Source organism: Eucyclogobius newberryi, unplaced genomic scaffold (assembly GCF_026437365.1).
Source record: "Eucyclogobius newberryi isolate DKJ021-1_F unplaced genomic scaffold, fEucNew1.0.hap1 SCAF_183, whole genome shotgun sequence".
Taxonomy (NCBI): Eukaryota; Metazoa; Chordata; class Actinopteri; order Gobiiformes; family Gobiidae; genus Eucyclogobius; species Eucyclogobius newberryi.
Genome location: NW_027315816.1, coordinates 156,853 through 174,403, shown reverse-complemented (window position 1 = coordinate 174,403; position 17,551 = coordinate 156,853). Strand labels below are relative to the sequence as shown.

General features: G+C 51.9%; 1 protein-coding gene across 1 annotated transcript in view; it reads left to right on the top strand.

The window, feature by feature from the left end:
- Positions 1-1,280: 1,280 nt before the first annotated feature.
- LOC140365137 (calpain-2 catalytic subunit-like) overlaps positions 1,281-17,551 on the top strand; it is a 161,004-nt gene continuing 144,733 nt past the window's right edge. The window contains exon 1 of the mRNA XM_072451390.1: positions 1,281-1,554. Coding sequence (XP_072307491.1) covers positions 1,318-1,554 — 237 coding nt within the window. The 5' untranslated portion in view covers positions 1,281-1,317. The remainder of the gene's footprint in view (positions 1,555-17,551) is intronic.

The window sequence follows — 17,551 nt, the reverse complement described above, 5'->3', positions numbered from 1 at the left end:
CACGCCCAGCAGCGTCATCCCGTGTCCCCCGCATGTTCCCCCCGCTCGCCCTCACTACCAAAATAAAGGAGAACGGCCTGGACTGTTGACCCCTGACCCCTGGACTGTTGAAGCCTGACCCCTGGACTGTTGACCCCTGACCCCTGGACTGTTGAAGCCTCTGACCCCTGGACTGTTGAAGCCTCTGACCCCTGGACTGTTGACCTCTGACCCCTGGTGGTCACTGTGACTCAAAAAATGACAAAATTTGGACCTTTTTTTTTGCCTTCAAAGTGAAAAAGTAAGAATTTGCCACTGACCGAGCCACTTGAAGAATGTTGCCTCGGGTTACAGCCCAATGACACGTCATTTCTCACTCAATACGAGTCAAAACACAGCATTTTGAAGCTTAACAAACAGAAAACACATCAAAGCTGTCCCTATTGTCCCTCTGTCACTATTTTCCCCTGTCCCTATTGTTCTTTCAGTCCCTATTGTCCCCTGTGTCCCTATTGTCCCCTCTTTCCCTATTGTCCCCTCTGTCTCTTCTGTTCCCTCTGTCCCTATTGTCCCCACTGTTCCCTATTGTTCCCTCTGTCTCTTCTGTCCCCACTGTTCATATTGTCCCCTCTTTCTTTACTGTCCCCTCTGTCTCTACTGTCTCCTCTGTCCCCACTGTTCATATTGTCCCCTCTTTCTTTACTGTCCCCTCTGTCTCTACTGTCTCCTCTGTCCCTATTTTCCCCTCTGTCCCTACTGTCCCCACTGTCCCCTCTTTCTTTACAGTCCTCTCTGTCCATATTGTCCCCTCTGTCTCTTCTGTCCCCACTGTTCATATTGTCCCCTCTGTCTCTACTGTCTCCTCTGTTCCCTCTGTCCCTATTTCCCCCCTCTGTCCCTATTGTCCCCTCTTTCTTTACTGTCCTCTCTGTCCCTATTGTCCCCTCTGTGTCTACTGTCTCCTCTGTCCCCACTGTTCTTTTTTGTCCCTATTGTTCCTTCTGACACATCTGACCCACCCTGCTGAGACCTGTGACCCCGCCCCTCTGACCTATGTGACCCCGTCTCACTGACACCTTTGACCCGGCTGACCTCTGACCCCGGAGTTCCTTGCGCGCTGATCCCGGCTCTGGTGCGTCAGACTGGGCCAAAGGGAGGCGCACATCGGGCTGTGGTTAAAGGGGCTGGAGCTCCGGAGCTCCGGAGGCGGACCGTGACTAGAGCCAGGCCGCGCCCCGCAGAAGAGCTCCATCCGCGGCAGACACAGCTGCAGTCCGGACTCTTCTCTGCAGTCGGTTCCCCGTGTTTCTCCCGTGCTCCTCCCGTGTCTCGTGTAGGATGTCCGGGGTGGCCTCGCGCCTCGCTAAGGAGCGCGCCCTCGCGGCCGGTTTCGGGACAAACGCCAAAGCGGTTCCGTTCCTGAACCAGAGGTTTGAGGCGCTGCGCGCAGACTGTCAGCGCAGCGGGAAACTTTACTGCGACAGCTTGTTCCCCGCGTCTGCGCAGGCGCTGGGCTTCAAAGAGCTGGGACCCGGCTCCTCCAAGACCCGCGGGGTCACGTGGAAGCGCCCCCCGGTGAGTCTTTTACCGGATTTAACGTGTTTAACGGGAGCGGGGATACCGGAGAGACAGGAAGGGCGGGGCCGTGGCTCTGCGGCGCCTCCCGGGCTCCGGGACCCGGGACACGGACCCGGGACCCGGGACCCGGGACACGGACCCGGGACCCGGGACCCGGGACACGGACCCGGGACCCGGGACCCGGGACCCGGGACCCGGGACCCGGGACCCGGGACCCGGGACCCGGGACACGGACCCGCACGATCTGAGCAGACTGTGACGTCATTAAATGTGTTTAAATAAGTTTAAATAAGTTTAAATAAGTTTAAATAAGTTTAAATAAGTTTAAATGAGTTTAAAGAAGTTTCAGTTTAAAGGTGAAGTTTGATGTTTGTGACTAAACTGCAGAGAGAAAGGGGCGTGGCTCAGGAAACCGCACTGTGGAATGTTCCTCTGAGCGCGTGCGCGTGCGCGTGCGCGTGCGCGTGCGCGTGCGCGTGCGCGTGCGCGTGCGCGTGCGCGTGCGCGTGCGCGTGCGCGTGCTGCCTGAAGTACTTGAACTTCTACTGCTTTAACCCCTCTGAGTACTCTAGATTACAAGTACTCTAGTACTTTGCAGTACTCTCTTTGAAGCCCATGTAACACTTTGTGTACTTAATTGCAGTAAAAGTAAAAGTTCTGCTCTGGACTGTCACTCAAACTGAAGTATTCAGGACAAATTTGACCTTTCACCTGTGACTAATGTACTACTACTACTACTACTGCAGCACTACTACAGCAGCACTACTACTACTACTACTACTGCAGCACTACTACAGCAGCACTACTACTACTACTACTACTGCAGCACTACTACTACTACTACTACTGCAGCACTACTACAGCAGCACTACTACTACTACTACTACTGCAGCACTACTACAGCAGCACTACTACTACTGCAGCACTACTACAGCAGCACTACTACTACTACTACTACTGCAGCACTACTACAGCAGCACTACTACTACTACTACTACTGCAGCACTACTACAGCAGCACTACTACAGCAGCACTACTACTACTACTACTACTGCAGCACTACTACTGCAGCACTACTACAGCAGCACTACTACTACTACTACTACTGCAGCACTACTACAGCAGCACTACTACTACTGCAGCACTACTACAGCAGCAGTACTACTACTACTACTGCAGCACTACTATAGCAGCACTACTACTACTACTACTACTGCAGCACTACTACAGCAGCACTACTACTACTGCAGCACTACTACAGCAGCACTACTACTACTACTACTACTACTGCAGCACTACTATAGCAGCACTACTACTACTACTACTACTGCAGCACTACTACAGCAGCACTACTACTACTACTACTACTACTACTGCAGCACTACTATAGCAGCACTACTACTACTACTACTACTGCAGCACTACTACAGCAGCACTACTACTACTACTACTACTGCAGCACTACTACAGCAGCACTACTACTACTACTACTACTACTGCAGCACTACTATAGCAGCACTACTACTACTACTACTACTGCAGCACTACTACAGCAGCACTACTACTACTACTACTACTGCAGCACTACTACAGCAGCACTACTACTACTACTACTACTACTGCAGCACTACTACAGCAGCACTACTACTACAGCAGCACTACTACTACTACTACTACAGCAGCACTACTACTACTGCAGCACTACTACAGCAGCACTACTACTACTACTACTACTGCAGCACTACTACAGCAGCACTACTACTACTACTACTACTGCAGCACTACTACAGCAGCACAACTACTACTGCAGCACTACTACAGCAGCACTACTACTACAGCAGCACTACTACTACTACTACTACTGCAGCACTACTACTGCAGCACTACTACAGCAGCACTACTACTACTACTACTACTGCAGCACTACTACAGCAGCACTACTACTACTGCAGCACTACTACAGCAGCACTACTACTACTACTACTACAGCAGCACTACTATAGCAGCACTACTACTACTACTACTACTGCAGCACTACTACAGCAGCACTACTACTACTGCAGCACTACTACAGCAGCACTACTACTACTACTGCAGCACTACTACAGCAGCACTACTACTACTGCAGCACTACTACAGCAGCACTACTACTACAGCAGCACTACTACTACTGCAGCACTACTACAGCAGCACTACTACTACAGCAGCACTACTACTACTACTACTACTGCAGCACTACTACAGCAGCACTACTACTACTACTACTACTGCAGCACTACTACAGCAGCACTACTACTACTGCAGCACTACTACAGCAGCACTACTACTACTACTACTACTGCAGCACTACTACAGCAGCACTACTACTACTGCAGCACTACTACAGCAGCACTACTACTACTACTACTACTACTGCAGCACTACTATAGCAGCACTACTACTACTACTACTACTGCAGCACTACTACTGCAGCACTACTACAGCAGCACTACTACTACTACTACTACTGCAGCACTACTACAGCAGCACTACTACTACTGCAGCACTACTACAGCAGCAGTACTACTACTACTACTGCAGCACTACTATAGCAGCACTACTACTACTACTACTACTGCAGCACTACTACAGCAGCACTACTACTACTGCAGCACTACTACAGCAGCACTACTACTACTACTACTGCAGCACTACTATAGCAGCACTACTACTACTACTACTACTGCAGCACTACTACAGCAGCACTACTACTACTACTACTACTACTACTGCAGCACTACTATAGCAGCACTACTACTACTACTACTACTGCAGCACTACTACAGCAGCACTACTACTACTACTACTACTGCAGCACTACTACAGCAGCACTACTACTACTACTACTACTACTGCAGCACTACTATAGCAGCACTACTACTACTACTACTACTGCAGCACTACTACAGCAGCACTACTACTACTACTACTACTGCAGCACTACTACAGCAGCACTACTACTACTACTACTACTACTGCAGCACTACTACAGCAGCACTACTACTACAGCAGCACTACTACTACTACTACTACAGCAGCACTACTACTACTGCAGCACTACTACAGCAGCACTACTACTACTACTACTACTGCAGCACTACTACAGCAGCACTACTACTACTACTACTACTGCAGCACTACTACAGCAGCACAACTACTACTGCAGCACTACTACAGCAGCACTACTACTACAGCAGCACTACTACTACTACTACTACTGCAGCACTACTACTGCAGCACTACTACAGCAGCACTACTACTACTACTACTACTGCAGCACTACTACAGCAGCACTACTACTACTGCAGCACTACTACAGCAGCACTACTACTACTACTACTACAGCAGCACTACTATAGCAGCACTACTACTACTACTACTACTGCAGCACTACTACAGCAGCACTACTACTACTGCAGCACTACTACAGCAGCACTACTACTACTACTGCAGCACTACTACAGCAGCACTACTACTACTGCAGCACTACTACAGCAGCACTACTACTACAGCAGCACTACTACTACTGCAGCACTACTACAGCAGCACTACTACTACAGCAGCACTACTACTACTACTACTACTGCAGCACTACTACAGCAGCACTACTACTACTACTACTACTGCAGCACTACTACAGCAGCACTACTACTACTGCAGCACTACTACAGCAGCACTACTACTACTACTACTACTGCAGCACTACTACAGCAGCACTACTACTACTGCAGCACTACTACAGCAGCACTACTACTACTACTACTACTACTGCAGCACTACTATAGCAGCACTACTACTACTACTACTACTGCAGCACTACTACTGCAGCACTACTACAGCAGCACTACTACTACTACTACTACTGCAGCACTACTACAGCAGCACTACTACTACTGCAGCACTACTACAGCAGCACTACTACTACTACTACTACAGCAGCACTACTATAGCAGCACTACTACTACTACTACTACTGCAGCACTACTACAGCAGCACTACTACTACTGCAGCACTACTACAGCAGCACTACTACTACTACTGCAGCACTACTACAGCAGCACTACTACTACTGCAGCACTACTACAGCAGCACTACTACTACAGCAGCACTACTACTACTGCAGCACTACTACAGCAGCACTACTACTACAGCAGCACTACTACTACTACTACTACTGCAGCACTACTACAGCAGCACTACTACTACTACTACTACTGCAGCACTACTACAGCAGCACTACTACTACTGCAGCACTACTACAGCAGCACTACTACTACTACTACTACTGCAGCACTACTACAGCAGCACTACTACTACTGCAGCACTACTACAGCAGCACTACTACTACTACTACTACTACTGCAGCACTACTATAGCAGCACTACTACTACTACTACTACTGCAGCACTACTACAGCAGCACTACTACTACTGCAGCACTACTACAGCAGCACTACTATAGCAGCACTACTACTACTACTACTACTGCAGCACTACTATAGCAGCACTACTACTACTACTACTACTACTGCAGCACTACTATAGCAGCACTACTACTACTGCAGCACTACTACAGCAGCACTACTACTACAGCAGCACTACTACTACTACTACTACTGCAGCACTACTACAGCAGCACTACTACTACTACTACTACTGCAGCACTACTACAGCAGCACAACTACTACTGCAGCACTACTACAGCAGCACTACTACTACAGCAGCACTACTACTACTACTACTACTGCAGCACTACTACAGCAGCACTACTACTACTACTACTACTGCAGCACTACTACAGCAGCACAACTACTACTGCAGCACTACTACAGCAGCACTACTACTACAGCAGCACTACTACTACTACTACTACTGCAGCACTACTACTACAGCAGCACAACTACTACTACTACTACTACTGCAGCACTACTACAGCAGCACAACTACTACTGCAGCACTACTACAGCAGCACTACTACTACAGCAGCACTACTACTACTACTACTACTGCAGCACTACTACAGCAGCACTACTACTACTACTACTACTGCAGCACTACTACAGCAGCACAACTACTACTGCAGCACTACTACAGCAGCACTACTACTACAGCAGCACTACTACTACTACTACTACTGCAGCACTACTATAGCAGCACTACTACTACTACTACTACTGCAGCACTACTACAGCAGCACTACTACTACTGCAGCACTACTACAGCAGCACTACTACTACAGCAGCACTACTACTACTACTACTACTGCAGCACTACTATAGCAGCACTACTACTACTGCAGCACTACTACTACTGCAGCACTACTACAGCAGCACTACTACTACAGAAGCACTACTACTACTACTACTACTGCAGCACTACTATAGCAGCACTACTACTACTACTACTACTGCAGCACTACTACAGCAGCACTACTACTACTGCAGCACTACTACAGCAGCACTACTACTACAGCAGCACTACTACTACTACTACTACAGCAGCACTACTACTACTGCAGCACTACTACAGCAGCACTACTACTACTGCAGCACTACTACAGCAGCACTACTACTACAGCAGCACTACTACTACTACTACTACAGCAGCACTACTACTACAGCAGCACTACTACTACTACTACTATAGCAGCACTACTACTACTGCAGCACTACTACAGCAGCACTACTACTACTGCAGCACTACTACAGCAGCACTACTACTACAGCAGCACTACTACTACTACTACTACAGCAGCACTACTATAGCAGCACTACTACTACAGCAGCACTACTACTACTACTACTACTGCAGCACTACTACAGCAGCACTACTACTACTACTACTACAGCAGCACTACTACAGCAGCACTACTACTACTACTACTACTGCAGCACTACTACAGCAGCACTACTACTACAGCAGCACTACTACTACTACTACTACTGCAGCACTACTACAGCAGCACTACTACTACTGCACTACTACTGCAGCAGCACTACTACAGCAGCACTACTACTACTACTACTACTGCAGCACTACTACAGCAGCACTACTACTACTACTGCAGCACTACTACAGCAGCACTACTACTACTACTACTACTGCAGCACTACTACAGCAGCACTACTACTACTGCAGCACTACTACAGCAGCACTACTACTACTACTACTACTGCAGCACTACTACAGCAGCACTACTACTACTGCAGCACTACTACAGCAGCACTACTACTACTGCAGCACTACTACAGCAGCACTACTACTACAGCAGCACTACTACAGCAGCACTACTACTACTACTACTACTGCAGCACTACTACAGCAGCACTACTACAGCAGCACTACTACTACTACTACTATAGCAGCACTACTACTACTGCAGCACTACTACTACTACTACTACTGCAGCACTACTACTGCAGCACTACTACTACTACTACTACTGCAGCACTACTACAGCAGCACTACTACTACTACTGCAGCACTACTACAGCAGCACTACTACTACTACTACTACTGCAGCACTACTACAGCAGCACTACTACTACAGCAGCACTACTACTACTACTACTACTGCAGCACTACTACAGCAGCACTACTACTACTGCACTACTACTGCAGCACTACTATAGCAGCACTACTACTACTGCAGCACTACTACTACTACTACTACTGCAGCACTACTACAGCAGCACTACTACTACTACTACTACTGCAGCACTACTACAGCAGCACTACTACTACTACTACTACTGCAGCACTACTATAGCAGCACTACTACTACTGCAGCACTACTACTACTACTACTACTGCAGCACTACTACAGCAGCACTACTACTACTACTACTACTGCAGCACTACTACAGCAGCACTACTACTACTACTACTACTGCAGCACTACTACAGCAGCACTACTACTACTGCACTACTACTGCAGCACTACTATAGCAGCACTACTACTACTGCAGCACTACTACTACTACTACTACTGCAGCACTACTACAGCAGCACTACTACTACTACTACTACTGCAGCACTACTACAGCAGCACTACTACTACTACTACTACTGCAGCACTACTATAGCAGCACTACTACTACTGCAGCACTACTACTACTACTACTACTGCAGCACTACTACAGCAGCACTACTACTACTACTACTACTGCAGCACTACTACAGCAGCACTACTACTACTACTACTACTGCAGCACTACTACAGCAGCACTACTACTACTGCAGCACTACTACAGCAGCACTACTACTACTACTACTGCAGCACTACTACTGCAGTAGTAGTGCTGCAGTAGTAGTGCTGCTACAGACCTACAGACCTAATGTCCTACAGTCCTACAATCCTACAGTACTACAGAACTACAGAACTAGAGAACTACAGACCTACAGACCTACAGTCCTACAGACCTACAGACCTACAGACCTACTGTCCTACAGAACTACATAACTACATAACTACAGACATACAGTCCTACAGAACTACAGAACTACAGACCTACAGACATACAGTCCTACAGAACTACAGAACTACAGACCTACAGACCTACAGTCCTACAGAACTACAGAACTACAGACCTACAGACCTACAGACCTACAGACCTACAGTCCTACAGAACTACAGAACTACAGACCTACAGTCCTACAGAACTACATAACTACATAACTACAGACATACAGTCCTACAGACCTACAGAACTACAGACCTACAGTCCTACAGACCTACAGAACTACAGACCTACATAACTACAGACATACAGTCCTACAGACCTACAGACCTACAGAACTACAGACCTACAGCCCTACAGACCTACAGACCTACAGTCCTACATAACTACATAACTACAGACATACAGTCCTACAGACCTACAGAACTACAGAACTACAGACCTACAGTCCTACAGAACTACAGTCCTACAGTCCTACAGACCTACAGAACTACAGAACTACAGACCTACAGAACTACAGACCTACAGACCTACAGACCTACAGTCCTACAGAACTACAGACCTACAGACCTACAGAACTACAGTCCTACAGACCTACAGTCCTACAGTCCTACAGACCTACAGAACTACAGAACTACAGACCTACAGACCTACAGTTCTACAGACCTACAGTTCTACAGAACTACAGAACTACAGTTCTACAGAACTACAGACCTACAGTCCTACAGACCTACAGACCTACAGAACTACAGAACTACAGACCTACAGTTCTACAGTCCTACAGTCCTACAGAACTACAGTTCTACAGAACTACAGACCTACAGACCTACAGAACTACAGAACTACAGACCTACAGTTCTACAGTCCTACAGACCTACAGACCTACAGAACTACAGTCCTACAGACCTACAGACCTGTTTGTATCATTTGAGTTTGTGTCGATTGTTTCCGTGAATCTGAAGAAACTGGTTTGATCGACTTTCAAGGAATTTGTTCTTGGACTAAACAAGATCAGCCTGTTCCAGTGACTTTGGGCCTTAGGCGGGGGACTGGAGCCTGTTCCAGTGACTTTGGGCCTTAGGCGGGGGACTGGAGCCTGTTCCAGTGACTTTGGGCCTTAGGCGGGGGACTGGAGCCTGTTCCAGTGACTTTGGGCCTTAGGCTGGGGACTGGAGCCTGTTCCAGTGACTTTGGGCCTTAGGCGGGGGACTGGAGCCTGTTCCAGTGACTTTGGGCCTTAGGCGGGGGACTGGAGCCTGTTCCAGTGACTTTGGGCCTTAGGCGGGGGACTGGAGCCTGTTCCAGTGACTTTGGGCCTTAGGCGGGGGACTGGAGCCTGTTCCAGTGACTTTGGGCCTTAGGCTGGGGACTGGAGCCTGTTCCAGTGACTTTGGGCCTTAGGCGGGGGACTGGAGCCTGTTCCAGTGACTTTGGGCCTTAGGCGGGGGACTGGAGCCTGTTCCAGTGACTTTGGGCCTTAGGCGGGGGACTGGAGCCTGTTCCAGTGACTTTGGGCCTTAGGCGGGGGACTGGAGCCTGTTCCAGTGACTTTGGGCCTTAGGCGGGGGACTGGAGCCTGTTCCAGTGACTTTGGGCCTTAGGCGGGGGACTGGAGCCTGTTCCAGTGACTTTGGGCCTTAGGCGGGGGACTGGAGCCTGTTCCAGTGACTTTGGGCCTTAGGCGGGGGACTGGAGCCTGTTCCAGTGACTTTGGGCCTTAGGCGGGGGACTGGAGCCTGTTCCAGTGACTTTGGGCCTTAGGCGGGGGACTGGAGCCTGTTCCAGTGACTTTGGGCCTTAGGCTGGGGACTGGAGCCTGTTCCAGTGACTTTGGGCCTTAGGCGGGGGACTGGAGCCTGTTCCAGTGACTTTGGGCCTTAGGCGGGGGACTGGAGCCTGTTCCAGTGACTTTGGGCCTTAGGCGGGGGACTGGAGCCTGTTCCAGTGACTTTGGGCCTTAGGCTGGGGACTGGAGCCTGTTCCAGTGACTTTGGGCCTTAGGCGGGGGACTGGAGCCTGTTCCAGTGACTTTGGGCCTTAGGCGGGGGACTGGAGCCTGTTCCAGTGACTTTGGGCCTTAGGCGGGGGACTGGAGCCTGTTCCAGTGACTTTGGGCCTTAGGCGGGGGACTGGAGCCTGTTCCAGTGACTTTGGGCCTTAGGCGGGGGACTGGAGCCTGTTCCAGTGACTTTGGGCCTTAGGCTGGGGACTGGAGCCTGTTCCAGTGACTTTGGGCCTTAGGCGGGGGACTGGAGCCTGTTCCAGTGATTTTGGGCCTTAGGCGGGGGACTGGAGCCTGTTCCAGTGACTTTGGGCCTTAGGCGGGGGACTGGAGCCTGTTCCAGTGACTTTGGGCCTTAGGCTGGGGACTGGAGCCTGTTCCAGTGACTTTGGGCCTTAGGCGGGGGACTGGAGCCTGTTCCAGTGACTTTGGGCCTTAGGCGGGGGACTGGAGCCTGTTCCAGTGACTTTGGGCCTTAGGCTGGGGACTGGAGCCTGTTCCAGTGACTTTGGGCCTTAGGCGGGGGACTGGAGCCTGTTCCAGTGACTTTGGGCCTTAGGCGGGGGACTGGAGCCTGTTCCAGTGACTTTGGGCCTTAGGCGGGGGACTGGAGCCTGTTCCAGTGACTTTGGGCCTTAGGCGGGGGACTGGAGCCTGTTCCAGTGACTTTGGGCCTTAGGCGGGGGACTGGAGCCTGTTCCAGTGACTTTGGGCCTTAGGCGGGGGACTGGAGCCTGTTCCAGTGACTTTGGGCCTTAGGCGGGGGACTGGAGCCTGTTCCAGTGACTTTGGGCCTTAGGCGGGGGACTGGAGCCTGTTCCAGTGACTTTGGGCCTTAGGCGGGGGACTGGAGCCTGTTCCAGTGACTTTGGGCCTTAGGCGGGGGACTGGAGCCTGTTCCAGTGACTTTGGGCCTTAGGCGGGGGACTGGAGCCTGTTCCAGTGACTTTGGGCCTTAGGCGGGGGACTGGAGCCTGTTCCAGTGACTTTGGGCCTTAGGCGGGGGACTGGAGCCTGTTCCAGTGACTTTGGGCCTTAGGCGGGGGACTGGAGCCTGTTCCAGTGACTTTGGGCCTTAGGCGGGGGACTGGAGCCTGTTCCAGTGACTTTGGGCCTTAGGCGGGGGACTGGAGCCTGTTCCAGTGACTTTGGGCCTTAGGCGGGGGACTGGAGCCTGTTCCAGTGACTTTGGGCCTTAGGCGGGGGACTGGAGCCTGTTCCAGTGACTTTGGGCCTTAGGCGGGGGACTGGAGCCTGTTCCAGTGACTTTGGGCCTTAGGCGGGGGACTGGAGCCTGTTCCAGTGACTTTGGGCCTTAGGCGGGGGACTGGAGCCTGTTCCAGTGACTTTGGGCCTTAGGCGGGGGACTGGAGCCTGTTCCAGTGACTTTGGGCCTTAGGCGGGGGACTGGAGCCTGTTCCAGTGACTTTGGGCCTTAGGCGGGGGACTGGAGCCTGTTCCAGTGACTTTGGGCCTTAGGCGGGGGACTGGAGCCTGTTCCAGTGACTTTGGGCCTTAGGCGGGGGACTGGAGCCTGTTCCAGTGACTTTGGGCCTTAGGCGGGGGACTGGAGCCTGTTCCAGTGACTTTGGGCCTTAGGCTGGGGACTGGAGCCTGTTCCAGTGACTTTGGGCCTTAGGCGGGGGACTGGAGCCTGTTCCAGTGATTTTGGGCCTTAGGCGGGGGACTGGAGCCTGTTCCAGTGACTTTGGGCCTTAGGCGGGGGACTGGAGCCTGTTCCAGTGACTTTGGGCCTTAGGCTGGGGACTGGAGCCTGTTCCAGTGACTTTGGGCCTTAGGCGGGGGACTGGAGCCTGTTCCAGTGACTTTGGGCCTTAGGCGGGGGACTGGAGCCTGTTCCAGTGACTTTGGGCCTTAGGCGGGGGACTGGAGCCTGTTCCAGTGACTTTGGGCCTTAGGCGGGGGACTGGAGCCTGTTCCAGTGACTTTGGGCCTTAGGCGGGGGACTGGAGCCTGTTCCAGTGACTTTGGGCCTTAGGCTGGGGACTGGAGCCTGTTCCAGTGACTTTGGGCCTTAGGCTGGGGACTGGAGCCTGTTCCAGTGACTTTGGGCCTTAGGCGGGGGACTGGAGCCTGTTCCAGTGACTTTAGGCCTTAGGCAGGAGACTGTTTTACGTAAATTATTGTTTCATTAGATGTATTTTGGCCCATGTTTACAGTTTGGTTGCTAGGTTACCATGTTCAACCAGGAAGTGACAGTAGTTTAGTCAAATGAGTCTAACCTGAAGCCACAGGACACTTTGAGTCCCATTGACTTCTTTCTTTCTAAAGTTAAAGAGTCGTATCTTCAGCCGACACCTTTATTTACTCTGACTCACAGAAGAGTAAACACTCTTTAAGACTCCGTCTCCACGGTAACGGAGCCTCAAGGCGGAACATAAAGATGACTCATTTTGAATAAGTCTGTGGCTCTGGCTCTGGTTCTGGTTCTGGCTCTGGCTCTGGTTCTGGTTCTGGTTCTGGTTCTGGCTCTGGCTCTGGCTCTGGTTCTGGCTCTGGTTCTGGTTCTGGTTCTGGTTCTGGCTCTGGTTCTGGTTCTGGCTCTGGTTCTGGTTCTGGTTCTGGTTCTGGTTCTGGTTTTGGCTCTGGCTCTGGCTCTCGCTCTGGTTCTGGTTCTGGTTCTGGTTCTGGTTCTGGTTCTGGTTCTGGCTCTGGCTCTGGTTCTATTTCTGGCTCTGGTTCTGGCTCTGGTTCTGGTTCTGGTTCTGGCACAAAACAATTCAAACGAAAACTTCTTTAAAATCACATTTTACTTGGAATGTGAACAACGTCTGAAGAACTTCAAACAGAAGCTTCAGTGTGAGCGTCGCTATGGAGACGACAGTGAGACAGTGAGCGTCGCTATGGAGACGACAGTGAGACAGTGAGCGTCGCTATGGAGACGACAGTGAGACAGTGAGCGTCGCTATGGAGACGACAGTGAGACAGTGAGCGTCGCTATGGAGACGACAGTGAGACAGTGAGCGTCGCTATGGAGACGACAGTGAGACAGTGAGCGTCGCTATGGAGACGACAGTGAGCGTCGCTATGGAGACGACAGTGAGACAGTGAGCGTCGCTATGGAGACGACAGTGAGACAGTGAGCGTCGCTATGGAGACGACAGTGAGACAGTGAGCGTCGCTATGGAGACGACAGTGAGACAGTGAGCGTCGCTATGGAGACGACAGTGAGCGTCGCTATGGAGACGACAGTGAGACAGTGAGCGTCGCTATGGAGACGACAGTGAGCGTCGCTATGGAGACGACAGTGAGACAGTGAGCGTCGCTATGGAGACGACAGTGAGACAGTGAGCGTCGCTATGGAGACGACAGTGAGCGTCGCTATGGAGACGACAGTGAGACAGTGAGCGTCGCTATGGAGACGACAGTGAGCGTCGCTATGGAGACGACAGTGAGACAGTGAGCGTCGCTATGGAGACGACAGTGAGACAGTGAGCGTCGCTATGGAGACGACAGTGAGACAGTGAGCGTCGCTATGGAGACGACAGTGAGACAGTGAGCGTCGCTATGGAGACGACAGTGAGCGTCGCTATGGAGACGACAGTGAGACAGTGAGCGTCGCTATGGAGACGACAGTGAGCGTCGCTATGGAGACGACAGTGAGACAGTGAGCGTCGCTATGGAGACGACAGTGAGACAGTGAGCGTCGCTATGGAGACGACAGTGAGCGTCGCTATGGAGACGACAGTGAGACAGTGAGCGTCGCTATGGAGACGACAGTGAGACAGTGAGCGTCGCTATGGAGACGACAGTGAGCGTCGCTATGGAGACGACAGTGAGACAGTGAGCGTCGCTATGGAGACGACAGTGAGCGTCGCTATGGAGACGACAGTGAGCGTCGCTATGGAGACGACAGTGAGACAGTGAGCGTCGCTATGGAGACGACAGTGAGACAGTGAGCGTCGCTATGGAGACGACAGTGAGACAGTGAGCGTCGCTATGGAGACGACAGTGAGCGTCGCTATGGAGACGACAGTGAGACAGTGAGCGTCGCTATGGAGACGACAGTGAGACAGTGAGCGTCGCTATGGAGACGACAGTGAGCGTCGCTATGGAGACGACAGTGAGCGTCGCTATGGAGACGACAGTGAGACAGTGAGCGTCGCTATGGAGACGACAGTGAGACAGTGAGCGTCGCTATGGAGACGACAGTGAGACAGTGAGCGTCGCTATGGAGACGACAGTGAGCGTCGCTATGGAGACGACAGTGAGCGTCACTATGGAGACGACAGTGAGACAGTGAGCGTCGCTATGGAGACGACAGTGAGACAGTGAGCGTCGCTATGGAGACGACAGTGAGCGTCGCTATGGAGACGACAGTGAGCGTCACTATGGAGACAACAGTGAGCGTCGCTATGGAGACGACAGTGAGCGTCGCTATGGAGACGACAGTGAGACAGTGAGCGTCGCTATGGAGACGACAGTGAGACAGTGAGCGTCGCTATGGAGACAACAGTGAGCGTCGCTATGGAGACGACAGTGAGCGTCGCTATGGAGACGACAGGGTTAAACTGCAGTGTGAGCGTCGCTATGGAGACGACAGGGTTAAACTGCAGTGTGAGCGTCGCTATGGAGACGACAGGGTTAAACTGCAGTGTGAGCGTTGCTATGGAGACGACAGGGTTAAACTGCAGTGTGAGCGTCGCTATGGAGACGACAGGGTTAAACTGCAGTGTGAGCGTCGCTATGGAGACGACAGGGTTAAACTGCAGTGTGAGCGTCGCTATGGAGACGACAGGGTTAAACTGCAGTGTGAGCGTCGCTATGGAGACGACAGGGTTAAACTGCAGTGTGAGCGTCGCTATGGAGACGACAGGGTTAAACTGCAGTGTGAGCGTCGCTATGGAGACGACAGGGTTAAACTGCAGTGTGAGCGTCGCTATGGAGACGACAGGGTTAAACTGCAGTGTGAGCGTCGCTATGGAGACGACAGGGTTAAACTGCAGTGTGAGCGTCGCTATGGAGACGACAGGGTTAAACTGCAGTGTGAGCGTCGCTATGGAGACGACAGGGTTAAACTGCAGTGTGAGCGTCGCTATGGAGACGACAGGGTTAAACTGCAGTGTGAGCGTCGCTATGGAGACGACAGGGTTAAACTGCAGTGTGAGCGTCGCTATGGAGACGACAGGGTTAAACTGCAGTGTGAGCGTCGCTATGGAGACGACAGGGTTAAACTGCAGTGTGAGCGTCGCTATGGAGACGACAGGGTTAAACTGCAGTGTGAGCGTCGCTATGGAGACGACAGGGTTAAACTGCAGTGTGAGCGTCGCTATGGAGACGACAGGGTTAAACTGCAGTGTGAGCGTCGCTATGGAGACGACAGGGTTAAACTGCAGTGTGAGCGTCGCTATGGAGACGACAGGGTTAAACTGCAGTGTGAGCGTCGCTATGGAGACGACAGGGTTAAACTGCAGTGTAAGCGTCGCTATGGAGACGACAGGGTTAAACGCTCAGATTCTTCTGCTCTGAGTCACGCTTCCTCCAAAAACATCTAAAGCTCTGACTCACAATCATGAGGCACGTCCTACAAATGTCCCAGAGCGCCTCCTGTCCTTAGACACATGTCCCAGAGCGCCTCCTGTCCTTAGACAGTGTCCCAGAACGCCCCCTGTCCTTAGACACATGTCCCAGAACGCCCCCTGTCCTTAGACACATGTCCCAGAACGCCCCCTGTCCTTAGACACATGTCCCAGAGCGCCCCCTGTCCTTAGACACATGTCCCAGAACGCCCCCTGTCCTTAGACAGTGTCCCAGAACGCCCCCTGTCCTTAGACACATGTCCCAGAACGCCCCCTGTCCTTAGACAGTGTCCCAGAACGCCCCCTGTCCTTAGACTAGTGTCCCAGAGCACCCCCTGTCCTTAGACACATGTCCCAGAGCGCCCCCTGTCCTTAGACAAGTGTCCCAGAGCGCCCCCTGTCCTTAGACACATGTCCCAGAGCGCCCCCTGTCCTTAGACACATGTCCCAGAGCGCCCCCTGTCCTTAGACAAGTGTCCCAGAGCGCCCCCTGTCCTTAGACAAGTGTCCCAGAACGCCCCCTGTCCTTAGACACATGTCCCAGAACGCCCCCTGTCCTTAGACACATGTCCCAGAGCGCCCCCTGTCCTTAGACACATGTCCCAGAACGCCCCCTGTCCTTAGACACATGTCCCAGAACGCCCCCTGTCCTTAGACACATGTCCCAGAGCGCCCCCTGTCCTTAGACACATGTCCCAGAACGCCCCCTGTCCTTAGACAGTGTCCCAGAACGCCCCCTGTCCTTAGACACATGTCCCAGAGCGCCCCCTGTCCTTAGACACATGTCCCAGAACGCCCCCTGTCCTTAGACACATGTCCCAGAACGCCCCCTGTCCTTAGACACATGTCCCAGAACGCCCCCTGTCCTTAGACAGTGTCCCAGAACGCCCCCTGTCCTTAGACTAGTGTCCCAGAGCACCCCCTGTCCTTAGACACATGTCCCAGAGCGCCCCC